This window comes from Coregonus lavaretus (genome assembly GCF_964263955.1).
Source record: "Coregonus lavaretus genome assembly, contig: HAP1_SCAFFOLD_822, whole genome shotgun sequence".
Taxonomy (NCBI): Eukaryota; Metazoa; Chordata; class Actinopteri; order Salmoniformes; family Salmonidae; genus Coregonus; species Coregonus lavaretus.
In genome coordinates, this window is record NW_028160217.1 from 42,501 (window position 1) to 67,453 (window position 24,953).

General features: G+C 45.7%; 2 protein-coding genes across 2 annotated transcripts in view; one reads left to right on the forward strand and one right to left on the reverse strand.

The window, feature by feature from the left end:
• Positions 1 to 24,953, forward strand: part of LOC311122017 (voltage-dependent calcium channel subunit alpha-2/delta-3-like) — a gene marked incomplete at both ends in the record, with an annotated part of 100,024 nt that overhangs the window by 25,434 nt on the left and 49,637 nt on the right. The window contains 4 exons of the mRNA XM_084196445.1: positions 22,336 to 22,397; positions 22,489 to 22,533; positions 22,945 to 23,007; positions 23,872 to 23,942. Of these exons, the coding sequence (XP_084052571.1) occupies positions 22,336 to 22,397; positions 22,489 to 22,533; positions 22,945 to 23,007; positions 23,872 to 23,942 (241 nt within the window). The remainder of the gene's footprint in view (positions 1 to 22,335; positions 22,398 to 22,488; positions 22,534 to 22,944; positions 23,008 to 23,871; positions 23,943 to 24,953) is intronic.
• lrtm1 (leucine rich repeats and transmembrane domains 1) lies at positions 11,202 to 16,296 on the reverse strand (the record flags this gene model as incomplete). The annotated part of the gene is made up of 4 exons (XM_084196444.1): positions 11,202 to 11,683; positions 13,602 to 13,807; positions 14,175 to 14,565; positions 16,290 to 16,296. 4 exons carry the CDS (start codon positions 16,294 to 16,296, stop codon positions 11,202 to 11,204), a joined length of 1,086 nt encoding a protein of 361 aa, XP_084052570.1.

A 24,953-nucleotide genomic window follows, 5' to 3' on the forward strand; every position in this document is an offset into this window, starting at 1 on the left:
CCAACACCATCAATAAGTTTGCTGACTAAACACCAACGACGATGAAGCAGCCTATAGGGAGGAGCCTCTACGCCGCACTCCACTACAGCCTCTCCTTCATCGTCAGCAAGACAAAGGAGCTGATTTTGGACTACAGGAAATGGAGGGCCGAGCACGCCCCCATCCACATCGACAGGGCTGTAGTGGAATGCGGCGAGAGCTTCAAGTTCCTAGGTGTCCACATCACTAAGGAATTATCATATTCCACACACACCAACACAGTGGTGAAGAGGACACGACAACGCTTTTCCCCGCTCAGGAGGCTGAAAAGATTTGGCATGGGCCCTCAGATCCTCAAAAAGTTATACAGCTTCACCATTGAGAGCATCTTGACTGGTTGCATCACCGATTGGTATAGCAACTGCTTGGTATCTGACCGCAAGGCGCCACAGAGGGTAATGCGTACGGCCCAGTACATCATTGGGCTGAGCCCCCTGCCATCCAGGACCTCTATAACAGGTGGTATCAGAGGAATGCTCTAAATGTTGTCAAAGACTCCAGCCAACTAAGTCATAGACTGTTCTCTCTGTTACTGCACGACAAGCGGTACCGATGCACCAAGTCTGGAACCAACAGGACCCTGAATAGCTTTTACCCCCAAGCTAAATAGTTAGTTAAATAGTTAACCAAATAGCTACCCAGACTATCTGCACTGACCCTTTTTACACCAACTAGTTTGACTCATCAAGCTGCTGCTACTGTTTATTATCTATCCTGTTGATTAGTGACTTTATCCCTACCTGCAGTGCCTTCAGAAAGTATTCACACCCCTTCACGTTTTCCACATTTTGTTGTGTTACAGCCTGAATTTAAAATGGATTAAATTGAGATGTTTCGTCACTGGCCTATACACAATACCCCATAATGTCAAAGTGGAATTATGTTTTTCAAAATATATACAAATTAATGAAAGATGTAATGCTGAAATGTCTTGAGTCAAAAAGTATTCAACCCCTTTGTTGTGTCAGTTACATAGTTTAATGGCTGTAATAGGAGAAAACTGAGGATGGATCAACAACATTGTAGTTACTCCACAGTACTAACCTCATTGACAGAGTGAAAAGAAGGAAGCCTGTACAGAATAAAAATATTCGAAAACATGCACTAAAGTAATACTGTAAAAGGCAAAGCAATTCACTTTTTGTCCTGAATACAAAGTGTTACAGTATGTTTGTGGCAAATCCAACACATCACTGAGTACCACTCTCCATATTTTCAAGCATAGTGGTGCCTGCATCATGTTATGGGTATGTTTGTAATCGTTAAGGACTGGGAAGTTTTTCAGGATAAAAAAGAAATGGAATTGAGCTAAGCACAGGCAAGATCCTAGAGGAAAACCTGGTTCAGTCTGCTTTCCAATAGACACAGCGAGATGAATTCATCTTTCAGCAGGACAATACCATAAAACACAAGGCCAATCTACATTGGAGTTGTTTACCAAGAAGACAGTGAATGTTCCTGAGTGGCCAAGTTACAGTTTTGACTTCAATCTACTTGAAAATCTATGGCAAGACCTGAAAATGGTTGTCTAGCAATGGTCAACAAACAATTTGACAGAGCTTGAAGAATTATTTAAAGAATAATGGGCAAATGTTGCACAATCCAGGTATGGAAATCTCTTAGAGACTTACCCAGAAAGGCTCACAGTTGTAATTACTGCCAAAGGTGGTTCTATAAGGTATTGACTCAGGGGTGTGAATACTTATGTAAATTAGATTTATCTGTATTTCATTTTCAAAAAATGTGCTAACATTTCTAAAAACATGTTTTCACTTTGTCATTATGGGTTATTGTGTGTAGATGGATGAGAAAAAAACATATTTAATCAATTTTGAATTCAGGCTGTAACACAACAAAATGTGGAATAATATAATATACAGTTGAAGTCGGAAGTTTACATACACTTAGGTTGGAGTCATTAAAACTCGTTTTTCAACTACTCCACAAATGTCTTGTTAACAAACTATAGTTTTGGCAAGTCGGTTAGGACATCTACTTTGTGCATGACACAAGTAATTTTTCCAACAATTGTTTACAGGCAGATTATTTCACTTATAATTCACTGTATCACAATTCCAGTGGGTCAGAAGTTTACATACACTAAGTTGACTGTGCCTTTAAACAGCTTGGATAATTCCAGAAAATTATGTCATGGCTTTAGAAGCTTCTGATAGGCTAATTTACATAATTTGAGTAAATTGGAGGTGTACCTGTGGATGTATTTCAAGGCCTACCTTCAAATTCAGTGCCTCTTTGCTTGACATCATGGGAAAATGAAAAGAAATCAGCCAAGACCTCAGAAAAAAATTTGTAGACCTCCACAAGTCTGGTTCATCATTGGGAGCAATTTCCAAACGCCTGAAGGTACCACGTTCATCTGTACAAACAATAGTACGCAAGTATAAACACCATGGGACCACGCAGCCGTCATACCGCTCAGGAAGGAGACGCATTCTGTCTCCGAGAGATGAACGTACTTTGGTGCGAAAAGTGCAAATCAATCCCAGAACAACAGCAAAGGACCTTGTGAAGATGCTGGGGGAAACAGGTACAAAAGTATCTACATCCACAGTAAAACAAGTCCTATATTGACATAACCTGAAAGGCCGCTCAGCAAGGAAGAAGCCACTGCTCCAAAACTGCCATAAAACAGCCAGACTATGGTTTGCAACTGCACATGGGGACAAAGATCGTACTTTTTGGAGAAATGTCCTTTTGTCTGATGAAACAAAAATATAACTTTTTGGCCATAATGACCATTGTTCTGTTTGGAGGAAAAAGGGGGCACTTGCAAGCAGAAGAACACCATCCCAACCGTGAAGCACGGAGGTGGCAGCATCATGCTGTGGGGGTGCTTTGCTGCAGGAGGGACTGGTGCACTTCACAAAATAGATGGCATCATGAGGAAGGAAAATTATGTGGATATATTGAAGCAACATCTCAAGACATCAGTCAGGAAGTCAAAGCTTGGTCGCAAATGGGTCTTCCAAATGGACAATGACCCCAAGCATATTTCCAAAGCTGTGGTAAAAAGGCTTAAGGACAACAAAGTCAAGGTATTGGAGTGGCCATCACAAAGCCCTGACCTCAATCCTATTGAAAATTTGTGGGCAGAACTGAAAAAGCATTTGTGAGCAAGGAGGCCTACAAACCTGACTCAGTTACACCAGCTCTGTCAGGAGGAATGGGCCAAAATTCACCCAACTTATTGTGGGAAGCTTGTGGAAGGCTACCCGAAACGTTTGACCCAAGTTAAACAATTTAAAGGCAATGCTACCAAATACTAATTGAGTGTATGTAAACTTCTGACCCACTGGGAATGTGATGAAAGAACTAAAAGCTGAAATAAATAATTATCTTGTCACGATCGTCGGAGGAAGTGGACCAATGCGCAGCGTGATAAGTGAACATACTTTATTTTTGAATGATCACACGAAACAAAACAACAAACGATACGAAACGTGAAGTCCTTGGTTACAATACAAACCATACGGAACAAGATCCCACAACACACTGTGGAAAACAGGCTGCCTAAGTATGGTTCCCAATCAGAGACAACAAGCAACAGCTGATACACGTTGCCTCTGATTGAGAACCACAGCGGCCAACATAGAAACAAATTAACTAGAATATAACCCTAGCACACAAAACACATAGAAACAACACACCCTGGCTCAACATAACAGAGTCCCAGAGCCAGGGCGTGACAGTACCCCCCCCCAAAGGCGCGGACTGCGACCGCGCCAAACATAAACCGAACAGGGGAGGGCCGGGTGGGCATTCCTCCTCGGAGGCGGTTCCGGCTCCGGACTTGACCCCCACCCTCCAACAAACCCCCCAAAGCGCCCCTGGTCCGGTCTGGCCCTGCTGGCCGGAGCTGGACTGAACACTGGTGGAGCGGATTGCTCTAGCTCCGGAGTGGAGCAGCTGACCGGTGCCGGACCAGGCACCGGTGGAACAGGCACGGGCTGTGCCGGACTGACGACGCGCACCACAGGCTTGGTGCGGGGAGCAGGGACGGGCCGGACCGGGCTGACGACGCGCACCATTGGCTTGGTGCGGGGAGCAGGAACAGGCCGGACCGGGCTGACGACGCACACCATTGGCTTGGTGCGGGGAGCAGGGACGGGCCGAACCGGGCTGACGAAGCGCACCACTGGCTTGGTGCAGGGAGCAGGAACAGGCCGACCGGGCTGACGACGCGCACCACAGGCTTGGTGCGGGGAGCAGGGACGGGCCGAACCGGGCTGACGAAGCGCACCACTGGCTTGGTGCGGGGAGCAGGAACAGGCCGACCGGGCTGACGACGCGCACCACAGGCTTGGAGCGGGGAGCAGGGACGGGCCGAACCGGGCTGACGAAGCGCACCACTGGCTTGGTGCGGGGAGCAGGAACAGGCCGGACCGGGCTGACGACGCGCACCACAGGCTTGGTGCGAGGAGCAGGAACATGCTGGACCGGGCTGGCGACGCGCACCACAGGCTCGGTGCGAGGGACAGGAACAAGCCAGACCGTACTGGGGACACACACCACTGGCCCTACGCGGGGATCAGGAACGGGCCGGACCGGACTGGCAACACACCCCAGTACCTACTGTCACGCCCTGGCTCTGGGACTCTGTTATGTTGAGCCAGGGTGTGTTGTTTCTATGTGTTTTGTGTGCTAGGGTTATATTCTAGTTAATTTGTTTCTATGTTGGCCGGTGTGGTTCTCAATCAGAGGCAACGTGTATCAGCTGTTGCTTGTTGTCTCTGATTGGGAACCATACTTAGGCAGCCTGTTTTCCACAGTGTGTTGTGGGATCTTGTTCCGTATGGTTTGTATTGTAACCAAGGACTTCACGTTTCGTATCGTTTGTTGTTTTGTTTCGTGTGATCATTCAAAAATAAAGTATGTTCACTTATCACGCTGCGCATTGGTCCACTTCCTCCGACGATCAAGACAGAAGATCCCACCTTAACTGGACCAAGCAGCGTGTCCAGGAGCCAACGCCAGAGAGGAATCTAACGAACATCAACCTCGACTGGGTCAAGCCGCGGGAGGAGGAGAGAGGCTGGACTTGGGAGCAGAGGAGCAAGAGTCTGGCGAGAGCCATGGAGGCCTGGCCCACGGGGAGGAGAGACGCCCAGACATTTTTTAGGGGGGGGCTCACGCCGTGGACGACGGGGCAGCAGGAGGCCGCCAGGTTACGGGAGTCACTGGTCACCAGGGGGAAGGAGGATGTAGAGGCACGGCGAGAGGTACTGGGGTGTGTTGCCAGTCCGGTCCGGCCCGTTCCTGATCCCCGCGTAGGGCCAGTGGTGTGTGTCCCCAGTACGGTCCGGCTTGTTCCTGTCCCTCGCACCGAGCCTGTGGTGAGTGTCCCCAGTACGGTCCGGCTTGTTCCTGTCCCTCGCACCGAGCCTGTGGTGCGCTTCGTCAGCCCGGTTCGGCCCGTCCCTGCTCCCCGCACCAAGCCAGTGGTGCGCTCCGTCAGCCCGGTTCGGCCCGTCCCTGCTCCCCGCACCAAGCCAGTGGTGCGCTTCGTCAGCCCGGTTCGGCCCGTCCCTGCTCCCCGCACCAAACCAGTGGTGCGCTTCGTCAGCCCGGTTCGGCCCGTCCCTGCTCCCCGCACCAAGCCAGTGGTGCGCTTCGTCAGCCCGGTTCGGCCCGTCCCTGCTCCCCGCACCAAGCCAGTGGTGCGCTCCGTCAGCCCGGTTCGGCCCGTCCCTGCTCCCCGCACCAAGCCAGTGGTGCGCTTCGTCAGCCCGGTTCGGCCCGTCCCTGCTCCCCGCACCAAACCAGTGGTGCGCTTCGTCAGCCCGGTTCGGCCCGTCCCTGCTCCCCGCACCAAGCCAGTGGTGCGCTTCGTCAGCCCGGTTCGGCCCGTCCCTGCTCCCCGCACCAAGCCTGTGGTGCGCGTCGTCAGTCCGGCACAGCCCGTGCCTGTTCCACCGGTGCCTGGTCCGGCACCGGTCAGCTGCTCCACTCCGGAGCTAGAGCAATCCGCTCCACCAGTGTTCAGTCCAGCTCCGGCCAGCAGGGCCAGACCGGACCAGGGGCGCTTTGGGGGGTTAGAGAGGGAGTGGGGGTCATGCCCGGAGCCGGAACCGCCTCCTCTAGAATTTTTGCTCAATGACTGGGCTTATATAAAAGCACGTTTCACTCCAGCAGCAATGAGCTGAAGAGCTGCAGTAGCAGCTCTAGTGCTGAGGGGATATTCCGCTCAAAATGGGCTCTGTATGCTGTGCTCGTGTGATAAATAAGATGCATGACGGCTAATGAAAATACACACGCACCAATTTAGTTCCACTACGTTGTGCAAATTAACCTATAGACTGATAAGCATGAAGGTCAAATTTATTTACATCGACTTGTATTTCCATCAATAAATAAAAAGCCTGCAATTACCAGCAAACAAATCTCTATTACCCAGAAGTTAAATTCTCTCATAAAAGTTTGTCACTTCCTGTTTTACTTCTGGGGGGAATGCTGTTAACAACTGTGATTACCTTTGTGCAAAGGAAGGAAGCGAAGTCTCCTCCCTCTTAAGTGGAAACTCTCGCCGAAACCCCCCTTTCTGCTAATTTCACCCGTGTTTATTATTGGCAAAAATCTCTATTTTGTTTTCATGAATTTTTACGATACAGACAATTTTTACGTTGTGGCTGTGGGATCTTGTGGAAACTGTTTATCATCCGCACACAGGCTTGAAAACCTCCCCACCAGTTTAAGCACCACCTTCGCCCAATCCTGATTCGTCCAAATAATCAACGATGAAAACCCAAAACCAGGAACTGCTGCTGTAATCACATAATTCTACGTGAGCCTTGACAGATTCTAGCCGTTTCATCTGTCCACGAGAGATTACCAGCTAACGTAAACCCTGGTGTGTGTGTGTGTGTGTTTCTCCAGGGAGTGTTTGTAAGGGCTGTGGCCTGTGAGAGGGGCTTTTGTGTTCTTTGCGTGTGTGTTTGTGTTTGTGTTAGGAGAATGTGTGTGTGTGTGTTTGTGTTAGGGGAATGTGTGTGTTTGTGTTAGGGGAATGCGTGTGTTTGTGTTAGGGGAATGTGTGTGTTTGTGTTAGGGGAATGTGTGTGTTTGTGTTAGGGGAATGCGTGTGTTTGTGTTAGGGGAATGTGTGTGTGTGTGTTAGGGGAATGTGTGTGTTTGTGTTAGGGGAATGTGTGTGTGTGTGTTAGGGGAATGTGTGTGTGTGTGTTAGGGGAATGTGTGTGTGTGTGTTAGGGGAATGCGTGTGTTTGTGTTAGGGGAATGTGTGTGTGTGTGTTAGGGGAATGCGTGTGTTTGTGTTAGGGGAATGTGTGTGTGTGTGTTTGTGTTAGGGGAATGTGTGTGTGTGTTAGGGGAATGTGTGTGTTTGTGTTAGGGGAATGTGTGTGTGTGTGTTAGGGGAATGTGTGTGTGTGTGTTAGGGGACGCGAGAGGGAAGGAACAAGCTGAGCTGTGGTAGGTCTGACATCCACCTCCTCCAACCCTTCCTTCAGTACAACTCTACTACTCTATTTAAACATAATGTGTGCTTCACTTTTGCACATTAAATGAGGATAAATTATGTCTACTGGAGGATATTTCTATTCCATGAAATCATCACCCACCTCTCCCTCAGGAGGAATACACAGGTGTTGTAGAAAGCCCTACTTTAGGTAATGATATAGAAGTGAAGGATGGGCACACACACACACATACACCCTCTTCTGTAATGCTCAATATGTGCTGTCCTTAGGAATATTCAACTCCTCCGTAACTACTATCTAAACATGGCTAATGTATTTAGTGTCATTGTGTCCTGGGTTGATGGGTGATCTTATTCTATCACGACATGTGCAGCAATTTAGACAATCTTCTCAGCGCTGGGATGATCTAGCGAGCCCTAGATCAGCTCCACTGTATTTGAGGGAGAGTTCAGGTATAGTGCAACATGTCCTATCTATCTGTGCGTTGTACACATACAGTGTCAACCCCCTGCATCGGACACAAGGGGGCGGTATGGAGCTCACCTCTGGGTTTTGACACAATAGCAGGACACAATTCTTGTCCAGATTAGACTGATATTCTGAAACAGAAAGAGCGATGGTGATTTAAAGAGGGTTGCAAGGACCTCAAGGCAAGAGAAGAAAGGAGTAAGACGAGAAAGGGGTAGAGAGAAAAGAGGGAGGAGGAGGACAGTAGAGAGATACTGTAGATGATAGAGGGAGGAGGAGGAGGAGGACAGTAGAGAGATACTGTAGATGATAGAGAGAGGAGGAGGAGGAGGACAGTAGAGAGATACTGTAGATGATAGAGGGAGGAGGAGGAGGAGGACAGTAGAGATATACTGTAGATGATAGAGGGAGGAGGAGGAGGAGGACAGTAGAGAGATACTGTAGATGATAGAGGGAGGAGGAGGACAGTAGAGAGATACTGTAGATGATAGAGAGAGGAGGAGGAGGAGGAGGAGGAGGACAGTTAAGAGATACTGTAGATGATAGACAGAGGAGGAGGACAGTAGAGAGATACTGTAGATCAGTGTTTCCTAACCCTGGTCCTCCAGTTCCCCCAACAGTACACATTTTTATTGTAACCCTGGACAAACACACCTCATTCAGCTCATTGAGGCCTTGATGATTAGTTGACAAGTTGAATCAGGTGTGTATGTCCAAGGTTACAATAAAAATGTGTACTGTTGGGGGAACTGGAGGACCAGGGTTGGGAAACACTGCTGTGGATGATAGAGAGAGGAGGAGGGGAAAATAGAGATGGAGAGAGACAAAGCAGTTAAGACAGGAGACTATACAAAAAGATAGAATGAGAGAAAGATACTGAGAGAGAGAGAGAGAGAGAGAGAGAGAGAGAGAGAGAGAGAGAGAGAGAGAGAGAGAGAGAGAGGGAAGGAAGGAAGGAAAGGGGGCAGAAGGAGAGAAGATTATTTCACGGTGCCTGAATGCGATGACATGCGAGTGGTGCATTGTGGGTAGCTTTGGCCTGGGGGAAACGACAGTGTGCTGGAGCAGAAGGAGCGGGATGGAGAGTCTGTGCAGTGCCACCATACACACACACACACACACACACACACACACACACACACACACACACACACACACACACACACACCATTCTATATACAGTAGAACTGTCTTCTCAGTGGAAATAGTATGACCAATAGCAGTGATCGGCTCATCAACAAAAAAATGTAACTCAACAGAAATATATAATCTACAAACCCATAGCAGTAACACAGTAGTAAGACAGTCATAACACACTGTGACAAGGGAGATTATGAGTACTCAGTGTAACAGCGGTGAGGACAGCCTCTATGTTAGGTAGCCACTGATGAGCAGTAATGATAATTGTGCTGCTCAGATTGAAGTGGGGATGTAATGATGTTTGGACTGGAGATGTAGCCTAATGGTAATTCAGTATAGGCCGGTTAGGGCCAGTTTTCCTCTCTGCTCCAGTTGGCTTGAGCTTCATGAATACGCTAATACGTTAACTTAACACGACAGCCCAGTGACTTCACACATCCTGGGCACTGCAGACATCTCTGACTCATAGCCTGTGTGTGTGTGTTTGTGTGTGTGTGTGTGTGTGTGTGTGTATGTGTGTGTGTGTGTGTGTGTGTGGGTGCCCTGTCTCTGGTTGGAGGGTCTTTGCTGTATGTCTAGCTGGATCCTTCAGGCAGCTTCGAGAACACTTCACTCACGTGGCTGTGTGTGTGACATACACACAGGGTCATATGGACTGAATAGCCTCTTAAGGCTGGTTTTTTTGAGAGGTTAGAGGTGACTTTGACTGTTTCTCTCTGTCTCTGTCACACACGGGCAACACAAGCAAGCGTGATCGCACACACACATACACATGTACACACATTCAAACACATTCCCATTTCCACACACATCCCCCCTCTGTCTCCATCACTGTGCAGTGTAATTCATGATGCAGCTCACTGTCCCATTTTGTTGTCCTCAACGCTGTGTGTGTGTCTTTGTGTCTGTGTGTGTGTGTGTGTGAATGAGAAGACTCAACCCATGTTGTTCATTTTCTTTTAGTTTTGTTTCATTATTGCTTGTAGAATCAACCATCTTCCATACATTAGGGAAAATATGCATATTTTCTCCTTCAGCACGCACACACACACACACATACACACACACAGACACACACACGCACACACACACACACACACACACACACACACACGCACACACACACACACGCACACACACACAAACCTCTTGGAAGGTCACCCTCCCAAAAGAGGTTTCTTACCTAAAAGGGTATTTTCCTGGTTAAATAAAGGTTAAATACAATTTTCAAAAGCACACACATTATAGCTGCCTACTAAGAATCTGTACTTCAAAATTAGACAGTATCAAAAGATATGAACAATAGTTTACAAAGAAAACCAAACAAAATCCAAACTACCACTAATTCAGAAGATAACATTTTACACTTATCAACAAACAAACATTTATGAACACATTTTTAATACATTTTTGATACCCTCAGAGGAAATGGAATTGATATGTTTTGATATATTTGGGAAAACCCAGACACAGAGATCTAGAGATGTGTGTCTTGCCCAGTTTATATTCACAGCAACTGATGTACCAAGTCTCCGCTCCACACCACAGCACTCTTCACTGGTTATCATCCAGAGAGATAAATTAGGACCTTTCTATCTTTTTCCTTTCTTTCTTTCCTTTCTGAAGTGAACTTTGTACTGATTTCAGCTCTCAGTAGATATGGTCTGTAGTTCCCTTATTTGCATTTAGTAGTTTTGGATGGGACAACATGGGGGTATGTTGGGTTGGGAAATTACATTAGAACTTTCACTATGAGGTGACCTATTGATACCAACAGAACCTGTCACAGGCAATGGCTTTTTCCAGCAGTGGTTGATATGTGCTTGATATGTACTGTCCTGTCCTCTGTTTGAGGTGTAGACCAGGTACGATTGATGGGTAGGGTGACAAAGGTTTTGGGTCAGGTCCCAGTTCAGTGCATGGGACAAGAGGTTAAAGTTTAAGCTGAAGATTAGAGTTTTAAGTCAGGGCACACACACACACACACACACACACACACACACACACACCTACGACAGTAGTTTCAGGTACAGGGTTCAACGTTCCAGGTTCAAAGTGTTTGTGGGATAAAGTTCACAGTTCACTCGATCCCATCTCTTAGGCGATAGCGTTCTCTAGTGGTTCCTTCTCGTCTGCGCTGCCGTGATCGGCCTTACTCATCTCCTCACTCTTCTTCAGCTCCCGCTGGTACTTGGCCATAAGGGCAGCGTAGGCACAGCCGTACACCGCTGCAGCCAGCATCATCATCAACACGATGCCACACACCACGCCAGTCACGATCACCGTGGCGATGGCGTGACGCAGGTTCACCGGGCGAGGTCTCTGCTTGGGCTCACACTCCGGGAGACCACTCCCTCCTCCTCCATACCCCTCCCCCATTCCCAGGGGGCCGTGCGGGTTGCCGTTGCCGTGGGTGTGACCCCTGGTTGACCTCTCAGACTCCAGGTGGTGTATGTTGGAGAATAGGTAGTTGTAGCTGGTGGTCATGCAGGAATGGAAGAGCTGGTAGGGAACCTTCTGGAGATCTTTCTCCTTCATCTCCTCTGGTTGGGAGCAGGATACCTCATCCACCACTCCACCTGGAAATGGAGAGAGTGTGAGAGGGTGGAGAGAGGGAGTGAGGTTATTATATCAGTAAAAACCCTGAATGTTCGCTTCATGCCTAAAACCTACTGCTATAGACAATACCACTTCTGCAGGTGTGTTCCATGCTATGGTCTGAATACAAGTCAGTAGGACAGGCTGTAAAAGTGTAATGACTGACTCTATGTCCATGTGTTGTCACCTGTTGAGAATAGCCACGCAATCTCCCTCTGTGACACATGCCATGTCTGACTTCAGTCTAACTTCCTGTCATAATTACCTTTAATCACAGTAGCTAGCACTGACTTGAATAAGGCTACCTGAGCTCTGAGATGGTAATTACCAGAGGATCTTAATTACTTTTTTAGATTAAATGGCCAGAGTTAATGAGTGTGTCCTGATTCTGTTAATGACTGAACATTCAAATATGAGGCACTAAAGAGCATGGTAGACAAGTTAATAGTCAGGACATAACCTTCTGTCTCTCTCACCCTCCCTCAGCTCCCCCCCCCCCCTCCCCTCTCTCTCTCTCTCTCTCCCTCTCTCTCTCTCTCTCTCTCTATCTCTCTTTCTCCCTCTTTCTCTCTTTTTCTCTCTCTTCCTCCATCCCTCCCTCCCTTCCTCTCTCTCTCTTTCTCTCTAATAGTCCAAACATGTCCTATTTTCAGTAGTGCTCCATCAATATAGATGTATTTAGATGTGCTCATTATATTAATCTTTCAGATTGGGAGGCCTTTACAAAGGGAAATGAACCGTTCAGATCCTGGAGTTGTATGTAGGTCGAGTGCGTGACAGTGTTTGTCCTTAGCCACACATGTCCTCTGATGTGTGTGTGTGTGTTGTGTTTGTGTGTTTAGGTTTCTGTCAGGGATGATCAGCAGTTTTTTCCTCTGATTACATTCATTCATTAGGCCAGATCTGAATTAATCTTCATCTGAGAGAGATGGTGATGATGCATTCTGAACTGAATGTATGAATTCATAACCAAGCTTATCTTTTTATTCCTCTATTGATAATGCATCTGTCCATTAGCTCAGCAGACTGACACGTTAACACACGTTGACACTACACTCACACATTCACAGTACACTACGCATGACATGACGAGAAATGACACAGACACAAGTTCCCCTCTCTCCTCCTCCCCTCCACTCTTTCGCTCTCTGTCAGTGGTTAACATGTTTATACTGATGTGGATCTTGATTTGAGCCAGTTTGCTACAGTAGGAAAATAATCCTGTCGCAGCTGGAAATTTGAATTATTATGTGGATTATAATTAATATACATTTTTGTATGGGTTGATACATTTTTCATAAAGGAAAATCAAGTCTGAAATTTCAAAGTGGAAATTACAAACTTCAGAAGCCTTTTAAACCTCATTGCATTTTACATTTCCTTCATTGCAGGAAAGTTCTCCTGCAACAGGGTGATCAAATTAAGATCCTACATCTGTATTCAGCCACATTCCTGTAGCTGGGTCCAGACTGAGGCACCACAGGGATCAGCTGTGACATTACATTACCCACACATTACTTATCTGATAAAAATAACATGATAAACCACACACACATTCACATGGGTGCACACACACTCGCTTTGCTAATTGGACGACAGTTTTAGCTTAATCCGCAATGGGCCGTGGCACTCTGGGGGAGGAGTATTACATTTTTGTATAATGGGTGTTTTGGCTCATAGTGTGTGTGTGTGTACTGTATGTGTGTCCTCATTCTCAGAAGAGGTCAACAGCATATTTTGTAAGCAGTGAGTGATGGTGACGTGCGTTGCCAGCTTTGAAGATAGCTGGTAAAACTCTTTAACTCTGTAACTATATTCATGCCATTGGTTGTAGCTAGTTCACCTACTAACTGAATCCCATCCACATGACTCAACTGGCCCCCATCCATCCATCCTCACCTCTGAAGAGGAAGGTCTCCAACCACAGTTTGAGGCCTATGACCTGGCAGTCACACCTCCAGGGGTTCCCTCTCAGGCTTAGCTGACCCACGCCCTCCAGGTTCTCCAGTAGGGACTTGTCCAGCCGCTGCAGCCTGTTGTGGGCTAGCCCTAGCTGGGACAGGTTCCTCAGGCTCTCCCCCATAGCACCAGGCAGACCCGTCAGACTGGGCACAGAACAGAGACAGAACAGGTCCATTATACAACTGGTGGCGGTGGGAGAGTGATTGGGTAAGTTATTTAGCATCTCATAACAGAAAAGTCAGTCTTGCTGTGGAAGCTGTTATTGCACAGGTCTAGGTGTGATAGTATATCTGTTATGTGACAGGTCTAGGTGTGATAGAGATTGTATGGGTATCTGTTGTGTGACAGGTCTAGGTTTGATAGAGATTGTATGGGTATCTGTTGTGTGACAGGTCTAGGTTTGATAGAGATTGTATGGGTATCTGTTGTGTGACAGGTCTAGGTTTGATAGAGATTGTATGGGTATCTGTTGTGTGACAGGCCTAGGTGTGATAGAGATCGTATGTGTACCTGTTGTGTGACAGGTCTAGGTGTGATAGAGATCGTATGGGCCCTAGCAGTCTTCTGTCCAGTTCTCTCAGGGCGTTATTGGCCAGACTGAGACGTTGTAGCCCTCTCAGACCGAGTAGTGTAGAGGGAGACACAGACGTGATGGAGTTATTGGATAGGTCCAGAACACGCAGCAGGGGCGTGTCTCGGAATGCCATGGAACCCAGCCCTCGGATACGGTTGTCTTGGAGATGGAGTTCTAGAGTGTCTGGTTGGAGATGGCGAGGGATGTCATATAAGCCCCGCCCTCGGCAGTCAACGACTTTTGTCCGGCCGTCACAGACACACCCCTTAGGACAGGAGAGGGATGGAGGGAGGAGGAGGGAGAGGAGGATACATACTGCTACTACAGCTGTGGAGAGAGAGAGAGAGAGAGAGAGAGAGAGAGAGAGAGAGAGAGAGAGAGAGAGAGAGAGAGAGAGAGAGAGAAAGAAAGAGAGAGAGAGAGAGAGCGAGAGAGAGAGAGAGAGAGGGAGAGAGATCAGATACACACCTATTCACACAAACAACTTTACAGTCACACTTTATAGTCAATTGTGAAACAACCGTAAATAGTAAACTCATCTGAAGGTTTCTCTAGTTCAAAGAGGAGAGACATATCTTCTTCCCAAGGTCTGACACACACACACACACACACACACACACACACACACACACACACACACACACGCACAACAGATATTGGGTGTCGGATCCTCTGTGTGCCTCATTGAAATAACTTCCTGTGTCTATTTGGTCTGGGACATAGTGGTATTTATATTGTGAGGATCTGTGAGGGGATACGGTGGGTACATGTGATACTCTGAGACCAGCCTGGGAACACTCCTCATAGACACCAGACTCTTATTAAACTGTAATCAGCCAGTTCAATCACTTGAACTATGAAGGCCATATAGACTGAGCACACAAGTCACAGCAAACACTGTTACCATCCAACCACTACATGGCTCCTGATATTGCTAGCCTGTAATTTATGCATTGCAGTGGTGAAGACCAGAGGTTTTACATAAAAGTTTGAATATTTTGTCTGGGTGTTTGTTGAGAGTCTCCAGGGGTCCCCAGAGTTTAGTTGCAATAGTATCAGACAAGGTGAATGGGGAAGTATGAGTGTGATGTCCTGTTCTCTCTCTCCAGCTGTGTAGAGAGCTTGTCAGAGAGGGTCATTATTTGTGAATTTGGAGGAGGGTACCAACCAACGCCTCAGGTAAAGCACAAATGACTCACACGAATGTCATATACCACAGCACTTACCAGTGGTGGACAAAGTACTTAATTGTCATACTTGAGTGAAAGTAAAGATACCTTAATAGAAAATGACTCAAGTAAAAGTGAAAATCACCCAGTAAAATACTACTTGAGTAAAATTCTAAAAGTATCTGGTTTTAAATGCACTTAAGTACAGTGGTGGGAAAAGTACTGAATTTTCATACTTGAGTAAAAGTAAAAAGTATGTTATACATCAAATTCCTTATATTAAGCAAACCAGATGGCACGATTTTCTTGTTTTTTTATTTATTTAGGGCACACTCCAACACTCAGACATAATTTACAAACGCAATATTTGTGTTTAGTGAGTCCGCTGACAACACATTATATTTATAGGTTCGTGAATTGGAACATATTGCTGTCCTGCCTGAGCATTTGAAATGTAACAAGTACTTTTGGGTGTCAGGGAAAATGTATGGGAGTAAAAAGTACATATTTTATTTTGTAATGTAGTGAAATAAAAGCAAAAGTTGTCAAAAATATAAATAGTAAAGTACAGTACAAAAAACTACTTAAGTACTACTGCAACGTATTTTTACTTAGTTACTTTACGCCACTGTGACTTACCCAACATGCACACGCACATGCAGACAGGCACAAACGCATGCGCACACACATGCACAAACATGCACACACACACGCACGGACACACACACACATAATAACAATGTGATGATAATATTGCTACTACATAGTTATTAGACAGAATCTCACAGTTGAGTTATTGAGTTGACAGATTTCCTCCAACAGTAGCCCTGCTGACCCACCAGTGTTCAATCTATCTGCTACCTGTTTCACTGGTTGTCCTACCTGTCATATCTACCTCTCGTCCCCTTGCCAGGTCAGCCGTTCCTGGTTGAGCGGAGAGTAGTGAAGGGGGCTGAAAGCTGCTTACTGATCCGTTAGCAGTCCAGTTAGAGCCTGACTAGAAGTCCGTATAGCTTCTGGTTCAGTTCTGGTTAGGTTCCAATAAGTAATCTGTTAGCAATCCATGAGATGTCCAGTTAGCCTTCTCGTTGAGGTTCGATCCTTAGCCATCGGTTAGCGTGCATTAGCAGACACAGCTACGTTGGTAGGTTGTAGGTTGTTGGTATGGTAGAGCAATGCCCAGCGACAGAACCACTCAGTGCCCTCAGGACCCCAAGCCCTGACTCTGTGGGTGGGAAACCCCATCAGAGCAGAGAGATCAGAACAGAACAGAGCAGTAGCCTTCACTGCCAGCTAGCAAGCCTGGGAATAACAGCACTGGACTGACTCTCTCTCTCTCTCTCTCTCTCTCTCTCTCTCTCTCTCTCTCTTTCTCTCTTTCTCTTTCTCTCTCTCTCTCTCTCTCTCTCTCTCTCTCTCTCTCTCTCTCTCTCTCTCTCTCTCTCTCTCTCTCTCTCTCTCTCTCTCTCTCTCTCTCTCTCTAGTCAAGCGTATTGTGGTGAGTGTGACGGTGTGTCATCTCGCAGTGGACAGCTGTGCCTCTTAAAACACTGTGTGCTCACAAACACACGCACACATACACACACGCACACATACACATACATACTAATACACGCAGTCATACATGCTTGTTAGTCTGTCTCTGATGACATTACGCTTGAGTCGCAGGCAGAAAGGCTTGCCGAACATGCCCTCAGTCACAACACACACACACACACATATACAAACAAGCAAACCTACAAACGCATACACACACAGTGTGGATGTTAAGCTTTTGCGATATGCGTGTGTAAGATGTGTTTGCATGTAAAAGGATTGTAAAAAGATTGCCTCTCTTGCTCGGAGGAAGCGTAGGCAGGCAGGCAGGAGATAGAGAGGTAGAGAGAAAGAGACAGATTGAGCTAAATGAGGAAATCATTTTTAATGATGGACGTTATTAAGCACACAAGCTGATGACCAATCCTCCCTCCCTCCCTTCTTTCCTCTCCCTCCCACATTTCATCCCTCCTCCATCCATCTCTCATCCCTTCATCTTGTAACAGGGTTCACAGACTTTCTCCTGCTGCTCATAAGCTTTTTATATAACAAGCTTATAATTAGTGAATTTATTTCAGCAGATGCTTCACTACAACAGCCAGACGTCGGCTCGGTGGGGTTATCACATTCACACGCACCGCACCGCACACATACACGCGCACACACACACACGCGCACACACGCAATCACGCACACACACACACGCACACACACCCACACACACACACATAATGTTTTGATATGTTATGGACAAGCCCCACAGTGTCCAAATTATATGGATTGATATGGATAGACACCACAAGAATGTAATTCTCTGGATTTTTAAGTTTAGCAATTACATCTGGTCCTCTGTAGCTCAGTTGGCAGGTAGAGCATGGCGCATGCAACGCCAGGATAGTGGGTTTGCTTCCTGGGACCACCCGTAGGTAAAAAGTATGCACACATGACTGTAAGTCGCTTTGAATGAAAGCGTCTGCTAGATGGCATACAGTATATACTAAGTGTCTGCTAGATGGCATACAGTAATAATAATAATATGCCATTTAGCAGACGCTTTTATCCAAAGCGACTTACAGTCATGCGTGCATACATTTCTGTGTATGGGTGGTCCCGGGGATGGAACCCACTACCCTGCCGTTACAAGCACCGTGCTCTACCAACTGAGCTACAGAGGACCACCAGTATGTACTAAGCGTCTGCTAGATGGGGTACTGTATGTACTAAGCGTCTGCTAGATGTGGTACTGTATGTACTAAGCGTCTGCTAGATGGGGTACTGTATGTGTCAGCGATAATATTTCCTGGGTCAGATATACAGATCCCCTGTAGCTCAGTTGGTAGAGCATGGCGCTTGCAATGCCAGGGTTGTGGGTTTGTTTCCCACTGGGGGCCAGTATGAAAATGTATGCACTCACTAACTGTAAGTTGCTCTGGATAAGAGCTTCTGCTATATTACTAAAATGTCAAATGTAAATATAATGGTGGAATTGTTTTAAAATGAAAAAGCTCAATTTGTCAACAACGCTTGGATGTGCTGTTGACGTGTTCTTATTAGAGCTCTCAGTGAAATAAAACAACTGTGAAATCTAAAATCTAAAATTGTCCATTAGTTAAATGAGATATCAGGGCTGTCAGGAAATGTTTTTAATTAGTGTAATTAATCAGTGAATTAATTAGAAAAGCATGGCCTTTCTGCTTAGCGTTACGTGTCAACATCTCACTGTTGGCTTAGATAATAATACTGCTTCTGCACGACCCCTAATAATTAAATACAGCCCTAGTTACTATTAAGGTGATGATGATGAGGAAGATGAAGAAGATGATGATGAGGAAGACGATCATGAGGAAGATGAGGAGGAGGAGGAGGACGAGGAGGAGGATGAGGAAGATGATCATGATGATGATGAGGAAGATGATCATGAGGATGATGATTATGATGATGATGATGATGATGGTGATGAGGAAGATTATGATGAGGAAGATGATCATGATGAAGATGATTATGATGATGAGGAAGATGAGGAAGATTATGATGATGATGACCAATTTATTTATTTATTATTTATTATTATGATGATGAATATGGTGATGAGGAAGATTATGATGAGGAAGATGATCATGAGGAAGATGATTATGATGATGAGGAAGATTATGATGATGATTGTGATGATGATGATGATGATGGTGATGATGATGAGGAAGATGTTGATGATGATAATGATGATATGAGGGGCTGAAAGGAGGATATTAGACGCTGTAGAGCATGATCAATTAAAAAAGTAGGACAACCAACATTCCCTAAACCTGGAGTCATTAAGGCCCCATTTCTCTGTGTGTAAATGTGTGTGAGAGAGACAGAATCCATATTTCCCTGACTGCATACTGCATACCCCCGCTGACTGCACTGCAGGGGAGCTGTTAAAGAGATTAACATTACCTAATCCCTATACACACCTTCCCTGACCCACTTATAGCACACACACACACACACACACACACACACACGCACACACACACACACACACACACACACACACACACACACACACACAGACACACACACACACAAACACAGACACAAACACAGACACAAACACACACACCAACAGTACTTTTTAGAATATAAAAGACAGGACTATCATTTTATCACAACCAAATAAAGATGACTAGCAGCTGATTCAGACCCTCTCAGTGCGTGGCAACTCTCAGTAGACACCATGTACAGTAGGAGCCATGGATATTGTGAGACTGTTGCCATCTTTCAGCTGAATATCCTCTGTATGTTATTTTGCTGTGACTGTCACTAGTGTTCTCGTGTTTTCTGTACTCATTTCTCGTGTGCTGGGTTTGCAGCGAAGATACACACTAAGGCAAACTAACCACTTTGCTCTCAAATCACTGCTTTCCTCTGACAGCACAGTGTGTGTTTGGTTGTGTTTGCGTGTGTGTCTGTGTGTCTGTGTGTGTGTGTTTGCGTATCTGTGTTTGTGTGAGTGAGAGAGGGAGAGACCTGCAGTGCTTATCTATGCCCCTGTACAATGAACGACACACATATGACGCAGGCACACACATTCTTAGATTTGATAGTCTCATAATCATGGGCTGTTTTGAACCAGGTTGTCATGTTCCCTGTAGCTGTTTTGAACCAGGTTGTCATGTTCCCTGTACCTGACTGATCTGTTCACCAGATTGGTAGGCGAGGAATCTGACTGGTTTAATGTCAGGCCCTCTCTAATGTTTGGTGTATGCGTGTTTGTGCAATCACACAAACACACACGTCCACACACAGCAAAGCGGAAATCCCTAAACCGTCCAAATGAATTTTCTATTCTAATAACATGGATCAGATTAGTTGGATAAAGATTTTTTTGAATTTGGTCTGCCGGCTTTCCTGTGTTTTGTCCCTGCCACAAATCATCTAATCTATTATGTCATGTCATTTCACATCATTGATTAATTAATTGATTGATTCATCATCTTTTTTTCACATGAAGTACATATTTGTCATTATTTTGTTGCTTCAATCTTCAGTGATTGGGCCCACCATGTTGTTCAGTGTGGGTGTTTGTATTAATGCTGCCCAACATCTTAAATTAGACCATTCCCTCCCTGTGGTTCCCACACTGCTTCCGACCCAGTCGCTGAAAAACCTTGGCTGTGCTTCTGATGAGATAATCTGCACCTGTTCCTCTGGGCTGGGCCTGCTGTGTGTGTGTGTGTGTGTGTGTGTGATTGAATGTGTGTGACATCCCCTCCACATGCCTCCAGCCGTATGGTGAATCAGTTTGACTTTGGCGTTCACAGGAGCATAAAAACACAAACCTGACCTAGATCGACAGACACACACACACTCACACACACACACACGCACAAACACACACAGACATGGATGATCATATACTCATATAATTTACACATTTTGTTTCCTGGTTAAAAATCCTTGATAGCCCTTAATCATATGATGTATGAGATTACAATTTCTCAGATTGTGAAATACCATTTGCTTGTGTGAGTGAACATGTTATGTGTGTGTTATGGAAACTGTGCTTTTAGGACCATATGTGGCTTCCAATTCTCCAATCCTCCATCTTGACTTTCCTCCACCCTCCCTCTCTGGTCAAACATCAGTGTGAAACGTGGCTTTTCTCTGGACACAAAGCCCCCTTTTAACATGGCAGTCTCCTGTGATGTTATGAACACCTGAGGAGAACAGCAGGAGGGAATGTGGGGGAGGAGGGCGGGGGACAGCTCTGAGACAGCTCACACATTCCATGTTCCATGCCAGGGATTTGATTCCCAGTTGGAATTCTGTCCAGATCTGTGTGTCTAGCTACCCGCTGTGTGAGCAGCTCTATATTCACGGCCCTGTTATCTACACTCTTAGAAAAAAGGGTTCCAAAAGGGTTCTTCAGCTGTCCCCATAGGAGAACCCTTTTTGGTTCCATGTAGAATTATTTTGGGTTCCATGTAGAGCCCTCTGTGTAAAGGGTTCTAGATAGCATTTTTTTTCAAAAGTGTAGGGGGAAAAATACAAGGGGGCAGACCGTGGGATGGATTTAGTGTGGACACGGAGAGAGAGAGAGGGTTTGGTTTGAGTCATGGCCATGGGTGATGCTGCTTTTGGACAGTGGTTCATAGAGACTGTCTTGTGACACATGCACCCACACTGTTTTGCATGTTCACAGATAGACAGGCCCTAACAGGCTTTTCACGGTGAGATATCACAGCCTAAAGCTGTCCTTCTACCAAGGTTACTGACATTAACTAACCTCAACACTATCCCATAGTGAGGCCATATTGGCCTCTCAGAAATAAGTTAGAAACTTTTAGATTTCACTTTTCTAAGTCAGTGCCTGACCCACTTTAAAGCCACACTCCTCAATTTCGGATCCCCCCAGAGCGAATTATAAACTTCAGTGTTTGTAACCCGACGGGTCTTAGCAAATACAACATAGAGTTATTTGATTTCAGTGTCTTTATAGAGCTGTCGAGTTAAACTAGATCTGACAGCCCATATCCTTAGTATTTTAGTGTAAATGCCTAAAGTTATATTTGGTTAATCAGGAGCTTCTACTGTTCCTTGAAGCTGTTTCCATGTTTGTAGTGTGTCATCTGCAGGGAGGACACGTGCAGTTGTGACATCGCTGTCAAACAAATCACACTGCATCGCACACACACATACACATTACCATGTCCACACACACAAACACACACAGAAACAAACGCACAAACACACACACACACACACACACACACACACACACACACACACACACACACACACACACACACACACACACAGAATCACAATGAAACACACACACACACAGGAGTGTACGCAGACACAGTTCTGTGGCCATAATGTCTATGTGGTGCTGTCTCCTCTCTTCCAGCTGTGGGGATCCAGATGAAGCTGGAGTTCTTCCAAAGGAAGTTCTGGACAGCCAGCCGACAGGTAAACACACAAACTTGGGCACAATGATAACAACACAAGATGCTTGTGTAAACAGAAAGTCTGTATTTCACATTATTTTATTGTGTTGCAGTGTGCAGCGTTGGATGGGAAATGCTCTATAAGCTGTGATAATGAGGTGAGTTGGATGACTTCACTCTACTAGAACTTCACTACTGTAAACATTTTATTCTTCCTCATCCTCCTCCTCTCTTCTCATCCTCCTCCTCTCTCCTCTCTTCTCATCCTCTCTCCTCTCTTCTCATCCTCTCTCCTCTCTTCTCATCCTCTCTCCTCTCTTCTCATCCTCCTCCTCTCTCCTCTCTTCTCATCCTCTCTCTTCTACTCTCTCCTCTCATCCTCCTCCTCTCTCCTTCTTCTCCTCTCCTCTCCTTTTCATCTTCCTCTCCCTCTGTAATCTTTATGAGACGTCCCCTTCTCTCCTCTCTGTCCTCCTCTTTCCTCTCTGTCCTCCTCTCTCCCCCTCTTCTCTCCTCTCTCCTCCTCTCTGCTCTCTCCTCCTCCTCTCTCCTCTCTGCCTCCTTTTCAGAACATCAACTGTTACCTGATAGACAACAATGGCTTCATCCTGGTAGCAGAGGACTACTCTCTGGTAAGATGTTATATCTCACACTGCACTCTCTCTGTCTGTGTGTCTGTCTGGAGAGATGATGGATCATAGGATCATAGATCATACAGGTCCTTATCACACTGCACTGTCTCTCTGTCTGTGTGTCTGTCTGGAGAGATGATGGATCATAGGATCATAGATCATACAGGTCCTTATCACACTGCACTGTCTCTCTGTCTGTGTGTCTGTCTGGAGAGATGATGGATCATAGGATCATAGATCATACAGGTCCTTATCACACTGCACTGTCTCTCTGTCTGTGTGTCTGTCTGGAGAGATGATGGATCATAGATCATACAGGTCCTTATCACACTGCACTGTCTCTCTGTCTGTGTGTCTGTCTGGAGAGATGATGGATCATAGATCATACAGGTCCTTATCACACTGCACTGTCTCTCTGTTTGTGTGTCTGTCTGGAGAGATGATGGATCATAGATCATACAGGTCCTTATCACACTGCACTGTCTCTCTGTTTGTGTGTCTGTCTGGAGAGATGATGGATCATAGATCATACGGGTCCTTATCACACTGCACTGTTCTCTGTATGTCTTAAAGGAAAACTCCACCCAAAAACTATATTTTGGTATTTGTTTCATTAGTCCCAAAATGTTTTGCATGTCAGCACTCAAGCTTTCAAGATATATAACTTTCGAAATACAGAAATACAGCCGGTGTGATGCATTTTGCGTCATATGATGCTGCGTTTCGCATCATATGATGTTTATCAATAACATAAGGTACATTCATAATACATGCACAGACCTACCAAGCAACAATATATGCTAATTGATTCCACCATTTCAACAAAAAAACACATCTTGTTACTTGCTGTTTTCTCTCTCTCAGACAGGGATGTTCTTTGGAGAAGCAGAGGGGGCAGTGATGAATAAACTGCTCCTCATGGGTTCCTTTAAGAGGTGAGTAAGTGTGTGTGTGTGTGTGTGTGTGTGTGTGTTTGTGTGTGTGTGTGTGCATGTGCGTGTCTGTGTGTGTGTGTGCCTGTGGTTGTGCGTGTGCGTGTCTGTGTGTGTGCGTGTGTGTGTAGGGTTTGTGTGTGTACGTGTGTGTGTACGTGTGTGTTCGCGTGCCTGTGGCGTGCATGTGTGTGTGTGCGCCTGTGGTTGTCCGTGTGCGCGTGCATGTCTCTGTTTGTGTGTGTGTTTATGTGTGTAGGGTTTGTGTGTGTGTGTTTGTGCCTGTGGTTGTGCATGTGTGTGTGCGTGTCTCTGTGTGTGTGTGTATATGTACGTGTGTGTGTACCTGTGTGTGTGTCAGAGAGAGGGAGTGCAGAGTATGAGAGCATGTCTCCCGGAGTGCTGACAGCTCTTAACTCGGCCAATCATGTCAAGCTATTCAGCAGTGCCCTATGACCCCTCGGCTCAGTGGATTTCTCCGTTAGGGGATTAGAACAAATCTTTTCCTGAAAATAAGGAATTAGGAGGACCGTGATTCAAACACACACACACACACAGGCAGAACGTATTCACATTTTTCACATTTTGTTGTGTTACAATGTCGGATTCAAATGGATTTAATTGTCATTTTCTTGTCCACAATATAAGCAAAATACTCTGTACTGTCAAAGTGGAAGAACAATTCTAACATTATGTTTTATTAATGGAAAATAAAACACTAATATATTTTGATTATATAAGTATTCAACACCCTGAGTCAATACATGTTAGAATCACCTTTGGCAGCGATTACAACTGTGAGTCTTTCTGGGTAAGCCTCTAAGAGCTTTGCATACCTGGATTGTACAATATTTGCCCATTATTGTTTTAAAATTCTTCAAGCTCTGTCAAGTTGGTTGTTGATCATTAATAGACAGCCATTTTCAAGTCTTGCCATAGATTTTCATGCCGATTTAAGTCAAAACTGTGACTAGGCCACTCAGGAACATTCAATGTCATCTTGGTAAGTAACTC